This window comes from Ovis aries, chromosome 6 (genome assembly GCF_016772045.2).
Source record: "Ovis aries strain OAR_USU_Benz2616 breed Rambouillet chromosome 6, ARS-UI_Ramb_v3.0, whole genome shotgun sequence".
NCBI classification, from domain to species: domain Eukaryota; kingdom Metazoa; phylum Chordata; class Mammalia; order Artiodactyla; family Bovidae; genus Ovis; species Ovis aries.
Genome location: NC_056059.1, coordinates 57,732,873 through 57,749,926, shown reverse-complemented (window position 1 = coordinate 57,749,926; position 17,054 = coordinate 57,732,873). Strand labels below are relative to the sequence as shown.

Sequence of the window (17,054 nt, the reverse complement as noted above, 5' to 3'; positions counted from 1 at the left end):
TAACATAGATGTTCTTGGCAAGAGAATAGTTAATGGTCTACAGTCACCAAAATGATGTTTTCAGAGACTTTTTAATGATATGAGAAAATGCTAATGATATTAGTTAAAAAAAAAAAATAAACAACCCACAATACAATGAGATACCCAAATGTACTCAACATGGTATTTCTTAACAATTAGCTTATGTTGATTTTTTTAGTTTTTTTCACATTCCTCCCAGTGAGTATAAACTACTTAGGTGCTAGAGAAAAAAAAGTTTTTTTTAAAAATACAAATTATTTGGTGTTTAGGGCAGATAGATAAATAAAATCCAAAGCAAAAAGCAAGTCATTGGTGAATTGTTTTTCTGTTTCAAGGGTAAACTGAAAGGTTGGTAGAGTTAAAAGCATTTTGATGGCAATCTTAAAGTCTAGGATCTGTCTTCAGCCTGTGTTTATTCTTGTTACCCATTGAAGATCTAATAAATGTTACTTAGAAGATAAGTGTGTGGGCTGGTGAAGTTGATGAAAGTGATAATAAAGCAAATTACAACACCCCTAGGCCATGTGCAGGCTTCCTGGGTGGTTTAGATGGTAAAGAATCTGTCTGCAATATAGGAGACCCTGGTTTAATCCCTGGGTCAGGAAGATCCCTTAGAGAAGGGTATGGTTACCCACTCCAGTATTCTTGCTAGGAGAATTCCACGGACAGAGGAGCCTGGCAGGATATAGTCTATGGGGTCACAAAGAGTCGGACACAACTGAGCAACTAACACACACACACACACAGACCATGTGCAGATGGCAAGGAGGAAATCATTCGAAACATGGAGAAACTGAAATGTCATGGCATGAAAAAGTCAGTCAGTTCAAAACCTCACCTTTCTTTGGTGAAAATGATCAAGTCATTTAAAAAATCATTTTCTTAACTTTGATGATTTTAAAATTAAACTCTTAACTTTTCACAAGTAATTTTGAAATCACAAGTAATTTCAAGCCCTTTCTCAATGCTCAGACAGTTCTTCCCTATCATTTTGCAGATGAAATCAACCTGGTTGAAATTTTAGCAATTTTATAAATGCATCTTAATTTCACATAATGTTTATTTTATATGTATTTATACTATGCACACACATATATAATGATATATATAAAGACAAATGAAATATGTACATATGTACGCATTTTACAGAAACTATTTAGTTGCTAGGGCTTTCCTGATGGCTCAGAGAGTAGAGTGTCTGCCTGCAATGTGGGAGACCTGGGTTTGATCTCTGGGTCAGAAAGATCCCCTAGAAAAGGAAATGGCAATTTCCACTCCAATATTCTTGCCTGGAAAAATCCCATGAACAGAGGAGACTGGCAAGCTACAATCTATGGGGTCGCAAAGATTTGAACACAACTGAGTGACTAACACTTTCACTTTTCTATCACTTTTAGTTGCTAGAGAAAAAAAAGTTTTTTGTTTTTTTTTTTTAGAAGTACAAGTACAAGGTTTAGGGCAGATAGAGAAATAAAATCCAAAGCAAAAAGCAAGTCATTGGTGAATTGCTTTTCTGTTTCAACATTAAATTGAAAGTTTGGTGGCATTAAATGCATTTTGATGGCAAATATATTACATGTTATATTCAGTTCAGTTCAGTAGCTCAGTTGTGTCTGACTCTTTGCGACCCCATGCACTCTGTGTAGCACGCCAGGCCTCCCTGTCCATCACCAACTCCCAGAGCTTACTCAAACTCATGTCCATTGAGTCGGTGATGCCATCCAACCATCTTATCCTCTGTCATCCCTTTCTCCCCCTGCCTTCAATCTTTCCCAGCATCAGGGTCTTTTCAAATGAGTCAGTTCTTTTGCATCAGGTGGCCAAAGTATTGGGGTTTCAGCTTCAGCATCAGTCCTTCCAATGAATATTCAGAACTGATTTCATTTAGGATGGACTGGTTTGATCTCTTTGCAGTCCAAGGGACTCTCAAGAGTCTTCTCCAACACTGCAGTTCAAAAGCATCAATTCTTTGGTGCTCAGCTTTCTCTATTGTCCAACTCTCACATCCATACACGACTACTGGAAAAGTCATAGCTTTGACTATACGGCCATATTATATTAGCTATTATAATATGTCAAACTTTATATAATTTTGCTCAACCTTTTCTTTTAAATGACTGTATCACATACATGGGCATTTTGTAATTATCTGGTGGATGTGAAAAAGTAGTCAATTGAGAACATTAGCAAGAAGCTGAAATAAAAACTATATTCCCAGAGAAAACTAAAACTACTTTTTGAGAGGACTGATTGTCAGTGACTTATATGTTGTCTGGCAGAGGCCAGTACATTGGCTTTCAAGCTGAAGAATGTGTAAGGCATAATTGTAGGCTTGGGGACACCTATTGAGTAGGGGAAGAATTGGAAGAGAGTGAATTATACAGTGTGTGAAGGTACTAAAAGAAAAGTCCATCCATTTTGCAATGTTGTCCAAATCCATGGTGGATGCCACGATCCATCCATGTTAGGCTACTTAGAGTGTTTGGTAGACTAGGTAAAGGACCCTTCCATCAACTGAGACCTTGCCTAGCCACTTTTGGTTATTTGATGATCAAATAAAGTAAAATGTTTACGTTAATCCCCCTGTGGAGATGTTTGTTGCATTTCAGAGTACAGTCAGCCCTCTATATCCACAGATTCTGTATCTGTGAATTCAACCAACCTGCAGTCAAAAATATTAGTAAACATACCAGAAATTTCCAAAAAGTAAAACTTAAATTTATCACACTCACAACGATTTGCATAGCATTTACGTTATATTAGGTATTTTAAGTAATCAAGAGATGATTTAAAATATTGATATAAGGGAGGATGTATGTAGGTTATATGTAAATACCGCACCATTTATATAAGGAACTTGAGCATCCTTGGATTATGTTAACCACAGGTGGAGGTGAGGGGCTGGAACCAACCCTTTGCAAAGATATTGGGGACTTTATTTTGATTTTGCATCTAAGACAACATTTCAATATTCCCCCCTCCTCCCCACATTTGACTGCCAACTGCTTAAGAAGGATGTAGGAAAAGCTTTTTCAAGGTGAAATTTCAATCTACTATTTTGCTCCTTCATGCCTATGACCAGACTGATTCTCACTACTGGCAGTCCTCAACTCCAAGAGAGGGAATAAAAAAACCAAATCGCACTGTTTCCAAATGTTAATTTTAAATGTGAAGCTTTAGTCAGGAAAATGCAGGTGTTACAAATATTGGAACTGATCTTTTAATTAGGATTCCAGCTCAAAAATTATGATGAGGTTCATTAGAGGAAAGAGCATCATTCATCATTCATTCTTGATTTCCCTGGAACTTGGCATAATGATCTTGGCTTATATGGTCATTTAAATTGCCATGGCTTATCACAGAACTGCTGAATTAATTCATATCACAAAGACAGTCTAAGACACTATGTCAACACATTTACTGAGTGTTAAATGTAACCATTTACATGGCACTCTATTCAATGCCAGACTGCAATGACAAATATAACCAACTTTAGCATTTGCAGCCTTATGTCATATTTCTAATGATTGAATGACACAGTATGGAGACTGCCCTACTTTGATTTCCCCAGTTGAGAGAGAAAATGGGGAAAGGATGGTTTGGTCAATGCACCTGTATCATTATTTTGGTCCTTGCACCAGTATTGAGAGTGAGTGGATGCTCTAAATGTTGTAAATGCTTTCCCAGGACTCAATGATCCCTTGCTAAACCTTCAGCATCATATTGGTGTTGTTCAAAGGTTGTAGCTCTTAATTCATGCTAATACACCCAGTCATTATTTCCAAAGTAAAACCCATGAGGCTGGATTCAAGAGATTTACAGTCTCACTTCTCTCCACTAACCCTCCAAGAGCCATTGTATGGAAGCTGAGTGACCTAGCTATACTAGTTTCCCGTTGCTGAGGTAACAAGTCACAACAAATATGGCAACTTACCCAACACAAATTTATTACCTTACAGTTTTGTAGGGTAGACAATGGAAATAGGTTTCTAGGCTATGTTTCCTTCCAGAGGCTCCAGGAAAGCATCTGATTCTGTGCTATTTCTAGCTTGTAGAGGCTTCCCACATTCTGTGGCTCATGGCTTCCTTCTCTCTTCAATGCCAGCAACATTGCTTCTCTCTGTGTTTTTCTTCCATGGTCACATACCCTTATTTTATTGTTTAGACTTCCTTTTTCACGTTAAAATCTTTTCTAAGGATTACCTACCCAGGCAATCCAGGATAATATCCCTATTTTGAAGTCAGTTGATTAGCTGCCTTAATTTCATTTGCAAATTGAACTCCTCTTCACCACGAACCTAACATATTCATAGGTCCCAAGGATTAGAATATGGACATCTTTGGCAGGCCATTATTCTGCCTCTTATACTAGCCTAGACTCTCTTCCCTTAGGGTCAGTCCTTGGTTGGGGAACTAAGATCCCCCATGCCACATGATGTGGCCAAAAAGCCTTTAAAAAACTTAAAAAATAAATTAACTAAAAATAAAAATTAAAAAATTGAGATACCAATATGTATGGCACTTTCCACATTAAACCAGCTTTTTTGCTTTTAACAAGTAATTTATAATTTCAGAGTAATTTCCAAGTAATAATGGGTATAAGCAGTATTTGAGATATCCGCTCAAACATAAGATAATATGAAATATCTGTGGTTCAATTGGTGTCAGTGTCTCAGGTTCTGTGGTTTGTTGCTACACTTATCACTGAACTAAATGCAAAATTTTATTTCAAGATTGTTGAAAACAATGAAGATGTAACTTTCTCCCCATGCAAATCCACAACCCCTCCTGAAGCCTATTTACAGTCTCCTTAGGAGCCCATGGATTCCAGGTTAGAAACCTTGCAATGTGAAATAGGATCACCTGGTCCTCTGCATGATAACAAAGTAATGAGAATTGTTAGTGCTTTCTGGGGGAGGAGAGCTGGCAGTGGAGTGTGTTGAAAGCCCTGGAAGTCTAGGAGAGGAGAGATAGGACTCTTTGCTCTAACTCTAAAAGCAAAGAGGTGAGTGGGGACCCAGGTAGTGTGGATGGACTTCCAGGGAGGAATTTCCCATGGCCATGATGGCTGAGGGGATCCAGAGAACCACCTCATTTCCTGTTCCATCTGTGCTGGGTTCACAGACAATACTGGCCAAACCTTTAGGAAAAGCCTATAACACAAAACCTTTCTGTGTTAGTATGTTGAGGGTGGGGGCAGGGGCAAGAATGGGCAGCATACATGTTTGGAGGGGGTCAACCGAGAGCGTGGAAGCCTTTCCTAGTGGCCAGAGCAGCCATCCCAGACTTGCAGAGAGAGCTGTTAGGAGTCAGGTGACCACGAATAAGCAGCTGGCAATGTGGACTGAGTTAGGATGGCCGCGAGTCCACCCTTCTTCAAGCCAAATATGTTAGAGGTAAGGGGCCTTTGACTGAGAGGGAGAAGCTGGATCTGGCCTGCCTGGATACGAGGGGAGACACTGAGGTTACAGCAGGTTAAAGAGTTGAACGTAACCCTATGTGAATGTGATCCTGTATAAATGTGACCCTGTAGGTAACGAAGGGCTGGACCTTAGAAGGGAGTTGAGCAGAGGAAAGTCTGCTATCAGTGGGGTTTTAGAAGGAGCACCGGGGCAGTGATTGGGGATCAAGTGGACCAGAACATGCTGGAGACAGGCTGTTCAGAGGCCATTGCAAGACTTGGAACCGCCAGGAACACAAAAGGAGGATGAAACCCTTAGAATCATGCCTTCTGGGAGAAGCAGTTCTGGACTTAGCTGTGCCTTTCCAAAGTCAAACAGAACTGTCCTGCTTCTTCAGCAAGAAAAAAACAAACCAAGAAAATAACTTGTGTGATTGTTTTGCAGTAGATGGAACTGGCCACCAAGTTCCTCCATTTCAGTGTGTCCTCACAGAAGAGAAGAATCTTAGCACTGAATCTCAGCATTGAGATTCAATAAAGTTACATCTTTATTAATCCTGAAATTATTCAAGAGTTAGAATCTCAGCAATGAAATTTCCTTGTTAAGTCTGATGGTGGAGAGTGGAGTGGAGGGTGGGGTAATGGGAGGGGAAGAGATGTCAACTGGCTTCAGACTCCCTTTCATCCAGGTTGGTTTCCGGTAAAAGAGTCATAGGTGAGGCTGGGTGCCAGTCAGAACTGTGAAGCTCTATTTAGTCCATACCATACCTGAAACATTGTTAGTTTGCACTGTTGCTTCTTCACTATATCTGCAGACAGAGCGGACACAGGAGCACTATGGGAAGCAGAGAATGGAAGCCAGAAGGAAGGAGGAGTCTTAAATTTTTTTTTTTTTTTTACTGACGTGTATAGTTGATGTACAATATTACATAAGTTATAGATGTATAACAGGAAGGGAAGATATTTTTTGGCAGCCTTCAAGTTTTTATTTTATTATTCCATATTTCTTTTGAGTCATTTGAAAGCTTGAAAGAAAGTAAAAATGTTACAGAAACATTTTCCACTTTCTTTTGGTTACAAAATAGGCCCCCCTTTCTACCAAAAGTTAGTGCATATCACCCCATAGTATACTAATGTGGTTAAAGAAATAAGTGAAAAAGCTGTTAAGCCTATTCTATTTTTAAAATGTCCCCCCTTGTTTATTCCCTAAAGTCATGCAAAAATACTGCTCAGATCATGTGAACAGAGGATATAAAATGGCCCTCTTCTGATTATGGTGATTTTGAACAGCATGTTAGCAATGACGGTATTTATGGCTGAGAGAGTAATGGCGAAACATATTTGAAAACAATAGATTATTCATGCAGGGGCCATAATAGCTCCGTCTGCCTTCAGCACAAAGATATACAAGACCATGCATGGGATTGTGATCAAAATAAACAGTTGAACCAGCATGCATGACCAAGCAGGCTGTTCTCTCTGGCATTCTGGACTCTCTTGCTAAGAAGGCATGTCTCAGCCCTTCACCAATGGAAATGGAATTGCTGCAGCCTTTAACCCTGCTGCAAAATGAGCTGTCAAAGGTTCACACACTGAAGTGCATCTGCTCTTAAGAATGGAGGAATCTTGATAAGCATGACCCTGAGGACTAAAACACGGGAGAAGTCCAGCAGCCGTTCAGTCACCGCCTCAAAAAGGACTTCCTGGAGAAGGAAATGGCAACCCACTCCAGTATTCTTGCCTAGAGAATCACATGGACAGAGGAGCCCGGTGGGCTACAGTTCACGGGGTTGCAAAGAGTCAGACATGACTTAGCGGATAAACAACTCAGAAAGGATTTAAGGGTTTCTAGCAGCAGCAATGGTCTCATGTGGCTCTGGAGCACTTGAACTGAGATGTGCTTTATTTTTTAAATTAGTTAATTAATTTTAAAAGTATTTTTGGTTGCGCTGGGCCTTTGTTGTTGCACGAGGGCTTTCTCTAGTTGTGGCCAGCAGGGGCTACTCTCTAGTTGTGGTGCTTGGGCCTCTCATTGCGGTGGCTTCTCCTGTTGTGAAGCACAGGCTCTAAGTGCCCAGGCTTCAGTGGCTGCAGCACGTGGGCTCAGGAACTGTAGCGTGGGCTTTGTTGCTCTGCAGCATGTAGGGTCTTCTGTGATCAGGGATCAAACCTGTGTCCCCTGCACTGGCAGGTGGATTCTTATCCGTTGTACCATCAGAGAAGCCCCTGAGATGTGTTTTAAATGGAAAAATATTTGCCAGATTCTGAAATCATAGTTTAGTGAAAAGAATGTTGAACATCTCATTAGTCATTTAAAATTTTTGAGTACATGCTAAAATGATATTTTAGATCCATTAGGTTAAATGATATATATTACTGAAATTAATCTCACCAAATGTTAAACTACATATGAAGCTTGCATTTTAATTCTATTAGTAGAAATGTTATTTTGTCTAGTTAGAAATAATCATGAAGTTAATTCACATACATCATATAGTTACAATCTGGTTTAAACTATGCAAGCCCTCTTTTATAAGATTCTGTAATCTTTGTGAGGCTTCCCTGATAGCTCAGTTGGTAAAAAAAATAATGCCTGCAATGCAGGAGACCCCAATTCAATTCCTGGGTCGGGAAGATACCCTGGGGAAGGGAAAGGCTACCCACTCCAGTATTCATGGGCTTCCCTGGTGGCTCAGATGGTAACGAATTCACATGATCTCCTCACGTTCCTCATTTTTTAAAAAAATCTTTTTTTCTGGTTCTGTGCAGTCATTTCACAAAAGCTCTTGATGTAGAAACTCACAGGCTATCTTCCTGAGCATCACAGTGGCTGTCTGGGCTGTGGTGGTCCACCCTGAACCCAGGATGGGGTGAGAAGGTCATCCCCACAGAGGGGCAGAGCTGGTGGCAGCAACTGCTAAGAACTGGCCATGCAGACTAATTTTTTGGCCAAAAGGAAGAGGGGAGAATCTTTGTTATTGACCTGGGTCTTGGCCAGAGAATGGCTCAAATGGGATTCTGAGTCTTGGTCTATGTTGAGAAAGGGTCCTCCCCTCCTGCAGCTGTCCCATCCCCTCCATCCCACTGCCCAGGTGGAACACCTTAGGCACAACCAGACCCTTTAAGTTCTCTCCATGCATCAGTCCTTTTGTGTTCTACCCAGCCTACACTGAATCTTGTCACCTCAAACTCTTATCCCTCAAAACTGCCAAATTCCTTGAAAAACTTCTAAGATGTCAGGCCTTTTCCTAAACTGGAATCCATCTCCTAAACTGCTTTCTTCATTCCTATCCCTGGATCATTAGGCACAGTTGCTGAGCATCACTCAATCGAGCAGAATGGTCCATGAAAAATTCATGGGTTGCAGCCCCAGTTGTACCCTCAGCAATGCACAGCAGTGCATATGGTAGGCAGCTGTCTTGTTCTCTTTGGGGAACTTTACTACTCTCAGAATCTCCGAGAACTGGCAAAAAGAGCTCCTCCATCTAATTAGTTTATTCTGATATTATTGTGCAGTCTGGACAACTCTGTCCTGGGGACGAGGAAATGGGATTTCCAGAGTCCCAGGAGGAAGCATTCCTGACTACACATATGTATGTAGGTGCTTAGTTTTTACCACCTTGTGGGACCTAGCCCACCAAGCTCCTCTGTCCATGGGATTCTCCAGGCGAGAACACTGGAGTGGGTTGCCATGCCCTCCTCCAGATGATCTTCCTGACCCAGGGATTGAACCTGCCTCGGGTCTCCTGCATTGCAGGCAGATTCTTCACCCATTAGCCACCGGGGAAGCCTGACTGCACTCATGTAGGTGCCCAAATTCTGACAGTCTGTGCCCCCTCACCCCTAGAACTTGGGTCCCTGTAGTGTCAGCAGCTTGCACATTCTGCACATCGCCAGGGAAAAAGAAGTAAGGTTGGAGTCTGGTTGGCACAAATCAGGCTTCTCCAATGAGAGAAGAAAACTTCAAGAGATGCTCAGCAAGTGATTGACATAGGACACAGTCAGGCATGTGTGTATGTATGTGTGTGAGTGTGAGCATCAGTGAGAGTGTACAAGGGTACTTTTCCATGTGCATGCACAGCGTGAAATACAGTGATGAACCACATGGTTCCTTGGCACTCAGGCCTTGCTCACCACGACTTCAAGCAAATCAGAACTGGGGACAGTAGATAAGAAATGTAGGGTGTGTGGGTTCCCTCTAAATCTCTCTCTCAATGGGCTGCCCCATTGTTCTCATTTCCACCTCTAGCAACTATATACTTCCTCTCTGTCTCTGTCTCTGCTTGAAGACTTGAGACCTGGTCCTTTTTATTACTATAGATATTTTACCTTTATAATAATAAATGTACTGTTTATTCAGCTAGTGTTGATGTTTCTGTGTATTACAATCAAAAGGAAGCTTGCCTAAGACAGACACCTTATACTTTGTAGAGTTTGTTCTCTAAAACATGCATTTGTGGGTTTCACTGAGCTGGAACCATGTGATTCATCACTACATTTCTACCTTGTTCTTTATAGAGAAGACCACATCATTGTATATCTCCCTGGTTTGGAGGCTCTAAAAGCAGATGGTCTGAGTCATTTATGTGACATTTTCAAGGAGACTGTGTCCATGAAACAAAATCTGACTTGGTGGTCAGAAATGAGGCAGATTATGGCTATCATTGCTAACCCAGCAATCAGATGCCTCTGATGTCTATTGAAAAAGTTGGCAAAACTGGGACTTCTCTATATTTGCAGGTTCCTGACTTATGATAAAAAATATATCTAATTGAACTACTGAAATTCACCTCAGCATCCCTAAAACAATCTGTTTTCGTCTAATTTATGACAGCTTCTAGACTCTATAGCTTTCAGTTCTCCTTTATTGACCACTGTGCTCAGCTCTGACCCACAGCGATTGCCGATCCATTCTCCCCTCCCTTTTCCCCTCCTGCATACTTGCCATTGTGGAGCCTACACCATGCTTAGCCTGTTACTGTCCATGTCCTCACACTTCCCCCACTAATCCCTGGACTTCCCTCAATTTAGCCCAAATTGCACCTTCTTCGTGAAGCCTTGCTCAGAGCCTCTGCTGCAATCCTTTTGGTTTTGGAATTTCTATAGCCCAGAGGTTCTCAACCAGGGGCAATTTTGCCCCCAGGTGACACTTGGTAATGCATGTCAAAGAATGTTCAAACTACGGTACAGCTGCACCATTTCACATGCTGGCAAGGTAATGCTAAGCTAAGCTTCACCAGTACATGAACTGAGAACTTGCAGATGTACAAGCTGGATTTAGAAAAAGCAGAGGAACCAAGATCAAATAGCCAATATCAGCTGGATCATAGAAAAAGCAAGGGAATTAAAAAAAAACAAAACACCATCTACTTCTGCTTCATTGACTATGCTAAAGCCTTTAACTGTGTGGATCACAACAAACTGTGGAAAATTCTTAAAGAGATGGGAATGCCAGACAACCTTACCGGCCTCCTGAGAAATCTGTATTCAGGTCAAGAAGCAACAATTAGAACCGGGCATGGAACAATAGGCTGGTTCAAAATTGGGAAAGGAGTATCTTAAGGCTGTATATTGTCACTTTGCTTTTTTAAACTTATGCAGAGTACATCATTCTGGGCTGGATGAATCAGAAGTTGGAATCAAGATTGCCAGGAGAATTATCAGCAGCCTCAGATATGTAGATGATACCACTCTAATAGTAGAAAGTGAAGAGGAACTAAAGAGCCTCTTGCTGAGGGTGAAAGATGAGAGTGAAAAAGCTGGCTTAAAACACAATATTCAAAAAACAAAGATCATGGCATCTGGTCCCATCACTTCATGGCAAATAGATGGGGAAAAAATGGAAACAGTGAAGGTTTTATTTTCTTGGGTTCCAAAATCACTGGGGATGGTGATTGCAGACATGAAATTAAAAAACACTTGCTCCCTGGGAGAAAACCTATGACAAACTTAGCTTTGCTGACAAAGGTCCATATAGTCAAAGCTATGGTTTTTCCAGTAGTTATGTACGGATGTGAAAGTTGAACCATAAAGAAGGCTGAGTGGTGAAGAATGGATGCTTTTGAACTATGGTGCTGGAGAAGACTCTTGAGAGTCCCTTGGACAGCAAGGAGATTAAACCAGTCAATCCTAAAGGAAATCAACCCTGAATATTCATTGGAAGGATTGATGCTGAAGCTGAAGCTCCAATATACTCTGGCCACCTGAAGTGGAGTGCCGACTCATTGGAAAAGACCCTGAAGCTGGGAAAGATTGAGGGCAGGAGCAGAAGGGGAGGACAGAAGACAAGATGGTTGGATGGCATCACTGACTCAATGGACATGAGTTTGAGCAAACTCCAGGAGATAATGAAGGTCAGGGAAGCCTGGTGTGCTGCAGTTCATGCAGTCGCAGAGTCAGACACAACTTGGTGACTGAACAACAACAGCCCAGAGGTTCTCAGTCAGGGACAATTTTGCTGCCAGATGACACCTGGTAACACCTGGAGATGTTTTAGGCTTTTCTCAACCAGCGAAGGGAATTAATTAGTAGAGGCCAAAGAGGCTGCCGGGCTTCCCAGGTGGCACTAATGCTGAAGAACCTGACTGCCAATGCAAGAGACACTGGTTCAATCCCTGGATCCAGATGGTCCCCTGGAGGAGGGCATGGCAACCCACTCCAGTACTCTTGCCTGGAGAATTCCTTGGACAGAGGAGCCTGATGGACTACAGACCATAGGGTCACAAAGAGCTTGGCACAACTGAAGTGACCTGGCACGAACACATGCAACGAGGCTGCTGAATGTTACACAATGCGCAGAACAGCCTCCGAAGAATTATCCAGTCCACAAATACTGATAATGTTGAGAAACCCTATAGTCTAGCCCAACTTCGGCACCATATGCCCTATCATTTGATTACTCATCATGGTATAGAATCTTAGAGTTGGATGGGAACTTTTAGAAATCATCCGATCTCCTGCCTGAACTGTCTGGGTAAGAAGACTGACCAAAGATATGCTGAAAGTCACAGAGCGAGTCTCTGGCATGGCTTTATCCTGATCCCTGTGTCTTTGACCACTTCCATCTCACAATGCAATTGTTTCCTTTCTACCAGGTACATTTTAAAAGCTTCTATAAGCCAGGTTGCTGCTGCTGCTGCTGCTAAGTCGCTTCAGCCATGTCCGACTCTGTGTAACATCATAGACTGCAGCCCACCAGGCTCCCCCGTCCCTGGGATTCTCCAGGCAAGAACACTGGAGTGGGTTGCCATTTCCTTCTCCAATGCATGAAAGTGAAAAGTGAAAGTGAAGTCGCTCAGTCGTGTCCGACTCTTCACGACCCCATGGACTGCAGCCTACCAGGCTCCTCCGTCCATGGGATTCCAGGCAAGAGTATTGGAGTGGGGTGCCATTGCCTTCTCTGATAAGCCAGGTTAGGATCCATTAATTTACCTGCAATACTGTCCCCTCCAACCTCCTCCCCTCAGCCCAATACAAGGAACACAGTACACATTTTGTTGTCAAATCACAATAACCTTAGATTTTATAAAACATCATTTGATACCCCCTGCAAACATATTCTTCAAAGAACGGTAGGCTTCTCTCCTGGATATAATCTCTCAAAACAAAAGATGACTACATCTAAATCACAGAACGAAGAAATTCTACAGAGACCTTCTGTGGAAGTAATTTCAACATTAATTAAAGTAAATACCAGCCAACTGAGTCTTATGCATTTAAATGATGGTGATGAAAATTGCCACCTTCTAGCACAGAGGAAAACAGGAAAGGTTTCTATTCAGTAGAGTTATTAACTGAATTCGTATAGAGAAACTGGAAAAAAAGCTCACAAAATTCAACAAAAACCAGAAAGGATGGAAAATTGCATGTTTGTAAATTTGCTTCCTAGAAGCTCTTAGTTATAACACATTCCCATAAATAATTTTTAAGTTATTTATCATCTAAGTTATATAAGTTATTATCATCTAAGAGATGAGTAAAGGAGAGCTAGTATTACAACTATCTCTACCTATGATTCTTTAATTTTATTTCTGAAAAAAAAAAGGGAAAATTATTTAGTCTTGGGATGTTAAATTTTTATTTCCTCAGAAGAAATATGGCAAACCCTTCCTAATATGAATGAGAACTTTGATCACATTGATGTCTTCACATTTAAAATAAAACAGCAGGAGATCAGTCCTGGGTGTTCATTGGAAGGACTGATGTTGGAGCTGAAACTCTGGTACTTTGGCCACCTGATGCAAAGAGCTGACTCATTTGAAAAGACCCTGATGTTGGGAAAGATTGAAGGCAGGAGGAGAAGGGGACGACAGAGGATGAGATGGTTGGTTAGCATCACTGACTCGATGGACATGGGTTTGGGTGGACTCTGGGAGTTGGTGATGAACAGGGAGGCCTGGCATGCTGTGGTTCATGGGGTCGCAAAGAGTCGGACACGACTGAGTGACTGAACTGAACTGAAGTGAACTGAAAGACTTTTAGATAATGCGTATGTTGGGCTTTTTAAATTGGGTCAACAAATCTATAGAGTTAAATACCTGGGAAATAAGTGAAGCTTCATTTCTTTCCTTCCTCCCATCTTCCCTCTCTCCCTCTCTCCATTAACAAGATGTGCAAATGCATGTACATGAAGTTCCGTGACAGTAAAATATCTAGAGTAAAACACTTAGTCAAGCAGCTAAGTGTTATGGAAAAGTCTGAGAAGGAAAATTTTAGAGCCTTAGGTTCCAATTCTGGCTCACACTAGCAATGAGATAGCAGGCAAGACACTTAACTATCTCTTATCTGTAAAATAAGTGACTTGGCAGATGATTACTGAGGTCTCCTCTAACTTTAACTACTGGATTGTACTTTTATTTCTGGAGAGCTACAAGCAGACATCCAATTCAAATATGTTGTTAAAAATGGTCCTGTCTTTTTAGTAGTAAGTTCAATCTGTAAGAAAAGAATGAAACACTATTCTTTTTTTTAAACTATTTGTCATTTTGAAGAGATATCTTGGTCCAATCATTTGGCTATATTTTAAGTTCCCAAACTATAACTGGCTTTATGGGAATGTGACCTACACAGGGCCTCAAGCTTAGAGAGGCTCCTTACCAGACTATGGCTATCTTGAAATTCTTAATTTTGAAAAAAAGTTTCCATTTTACATGAGACTCTGGCTACAACTTATAATTTATAGTTTAATTTCTAGGCCCAGGACTCCTCCTTTTTTTTTTTAATTGGAAACCCACACGGGCCTCTTTCTCCTGCAGCTGCTCTGTATTTGAGTTGGAATAAACTGCTTCACCTGCCAGATTGCAGGATGTGTGGACCATAGTGCAAAGGACACACATACCCTCCTTTGTCTTCAAAGGGGCATCCTCAGCTTCAGCCATCTGTAGTGGCCTAAACTGCTTTCTCTGGGAATTTGCACATCAGTGTAAATGTTTGTGAGAGTCTAGTAGACTGTGTAGAAGACTCAGTGAAGGAGACTAAAGAGTCCTTTGAAAATCCAGGACTGACAGGTCAAGCAAGAGCCTGTTCTGTGAAAACTTCCAGTGCCCACCTCATCCTCTTGCTTGTGTTCTTGAACATTTGTTCAAGACCTGACCACTTTGTATCAGGAGGAGTCTCCCAAAGGGCAGTAAACAGGGAACTGGCTTCACAGGGGGTCCAGTGGTAAAGAATCTGCCTGCCTATGTAGGAGCACAGGAGACAACAGGTTGATTCCTGGGTTGGGAGAATCCCCTGGAGGAGGAAATGGCAACCCACTCCAGTATTCTTGCCTAGATAATTCCATGGACAGAGGAACCTGGCAGGTTGCAGTCCATGAGGACGCATGCAAAGAGGGAACTACTCAGAGAAAGACTCTGAGGTCAACTGCTCCTTGTGATGATAATTCAACTTCAGAACCCACTTCTGAAAACAAACAAACAAACAAACCACTTCTGACCTCTTATGTAGTGGGTAGGGTGCCTGCAGTCCTTGAGCCAGGAGGGGAGGGCACAGCAATGAGCAAACACAATGAAGACAAGTTAATCTCAATTTATCACGGTGGCCTGGTCATCGTTGGTTTACTGGGTACTACTTACTTCACAGAGCTGGCGTGACGATACAAGGACATAAGTGACTAAGCACTCGAAGAGTTACTTCGTAGAAGTATTTGCAAGGTGCAATGTGGGCACGCGATTTAAAAACAAAGGCAATTTGTTTCTAGAGATACGTAGAGGTTTTTCTCCCCAGTAGGAGCAGCTTAAATGGAAGTGGAGATAGGAAGAAATTTAAATGATTTGACTTTCCTCATTTTCAAACACTGGAACTTGACATCCCGTGCAGCGCCCCTCTCCAGACCAGTCACCGAGGGGAATGCCACCTGAATAGAGATGCCAGCAGAGAAAAGAGATCCTGCCCATTCCCGCGCTGTCCATGTCTGCACATACAGAGCTTCCAGACCTGTTGTGTCTTTTTCTCTTCCCACGCCCGTCTAGTCCAGGCGTCCGGGAGGACAAGCCCCGGCGACCCTACCTCGACCCCAGGCTCCAGCGCTAACTGGGCAGCAGCTCAGCGGTTCTGGGAAAGGGAGAGCGCGAACACGGACAGGAGGGTGGGGCTGGCTCTGTGGGCGGGGCCATGGGCTAATCCGGGCAGCCGGAGCTGCGGACCTACTCGAAGAGGAAGCGGAGGCGAAGGGGAGAGGCTGGACCAGGCCGAGGTGGGCGGGTTCGGGGGCGGGGTCACTGGATGTGCCTCCTGCTGGTGCCGGCGGAGCCTGGGGCTAGGCTGGGAGAGGCGGGGCGGGGCTGGGCTGAGGTGGGTGGGGCCTGAGGGAGGATCCTTGGCTGGCGGGCTGCGCAGCGCGGGGGCTGAACCCTGCTAAGACTAACCCTGTCCGCCCGCGGGCCCCAGAGCCGCACTCACTGCCGGAGCCGGGGACGTGGCGCCCCGGGGAAGGAGGGCGAAGGGACTGAGCGATGGCTCCGCGGGGACTCCCGGGGTCCGCCGTGCTCGCCGCTGCTGTCTTCGTGGGAGGCGCCGTGAGTTCGCCGCTAGTCCCCTCGGGTGAGTGCCCTGTCGCGGCTGGGGCGCGCAGGAGAGCGCGAGGGATCCGGACTGCCGCCCCCCTGAGCCCCCAGCTCCCCTGGTCTTGGCACAGCCGCGGGATCCTGGCGCTGAGCATCTGGCTGTCCGAGGGGTGGCCCGGGTCGGGCGCGGCGCGTGGCGATGGCTCCCGGCCCTTCCCGCCCGCTCGGCTCCCGCCTTCTCTCTGCTGCTGAGAGAACCTGTTACCAGTCCCCCCGCCCCCACCTCTGAGCGGTCTGGCGTGTAGGGACCCGGGCGGCTCTTGCCTTCCTGGGGAGCGCTTCCGCCTGGCTAGAGCCACCCGGAGCCCTGCGGACCCCTTTCCTCCCCTTGTCCTCAAAGGGCCGCGAGCGGAAGATTGTGACACCGGCGACCGGGTGCGCTGTCGTCGCCGGCTTCCTCCCCGCCCCCCCCCTTTTAAAAAAATTTTAAATATTAAAGGCTTGAGGAGTCCCACTTTCTTTCCAAGTTTTATTTTAGCATCAGTTTTGGAAAAAGGGAAGGCGAGTTTGTAAACTTACCTTTCCTTCTTTGAGTTGATTCCTGTCACCACAAGAGGAACCTTCTGTGG

General features: G+C 43.5%; 1 protein-coding gene across 1 annotated transcript in view; it reads left to right on the top strand.

The window, feature by feature from the left end:
- Positions 1–16,278: 16,278 nt before the first annotated feature.
- RELL1 (RELT like 1) overlaps positions 16,279–17,054 on the top strand; it is a 76,170-nt gene continuing 75,394 nt past the window's right edge. The window contains exon 1 of the mRNA XM_004009762.6: positions 16,279–16,462. Within this exon, the coding sequence (XP_004009811.1) occupies positions 16,375–16,462 (88 nt within the window). The 5' untranslated portion in view covers positions 16,279–16,374. The remainder of the gene's footprint in view (positions 16,463–17,054) is intronic.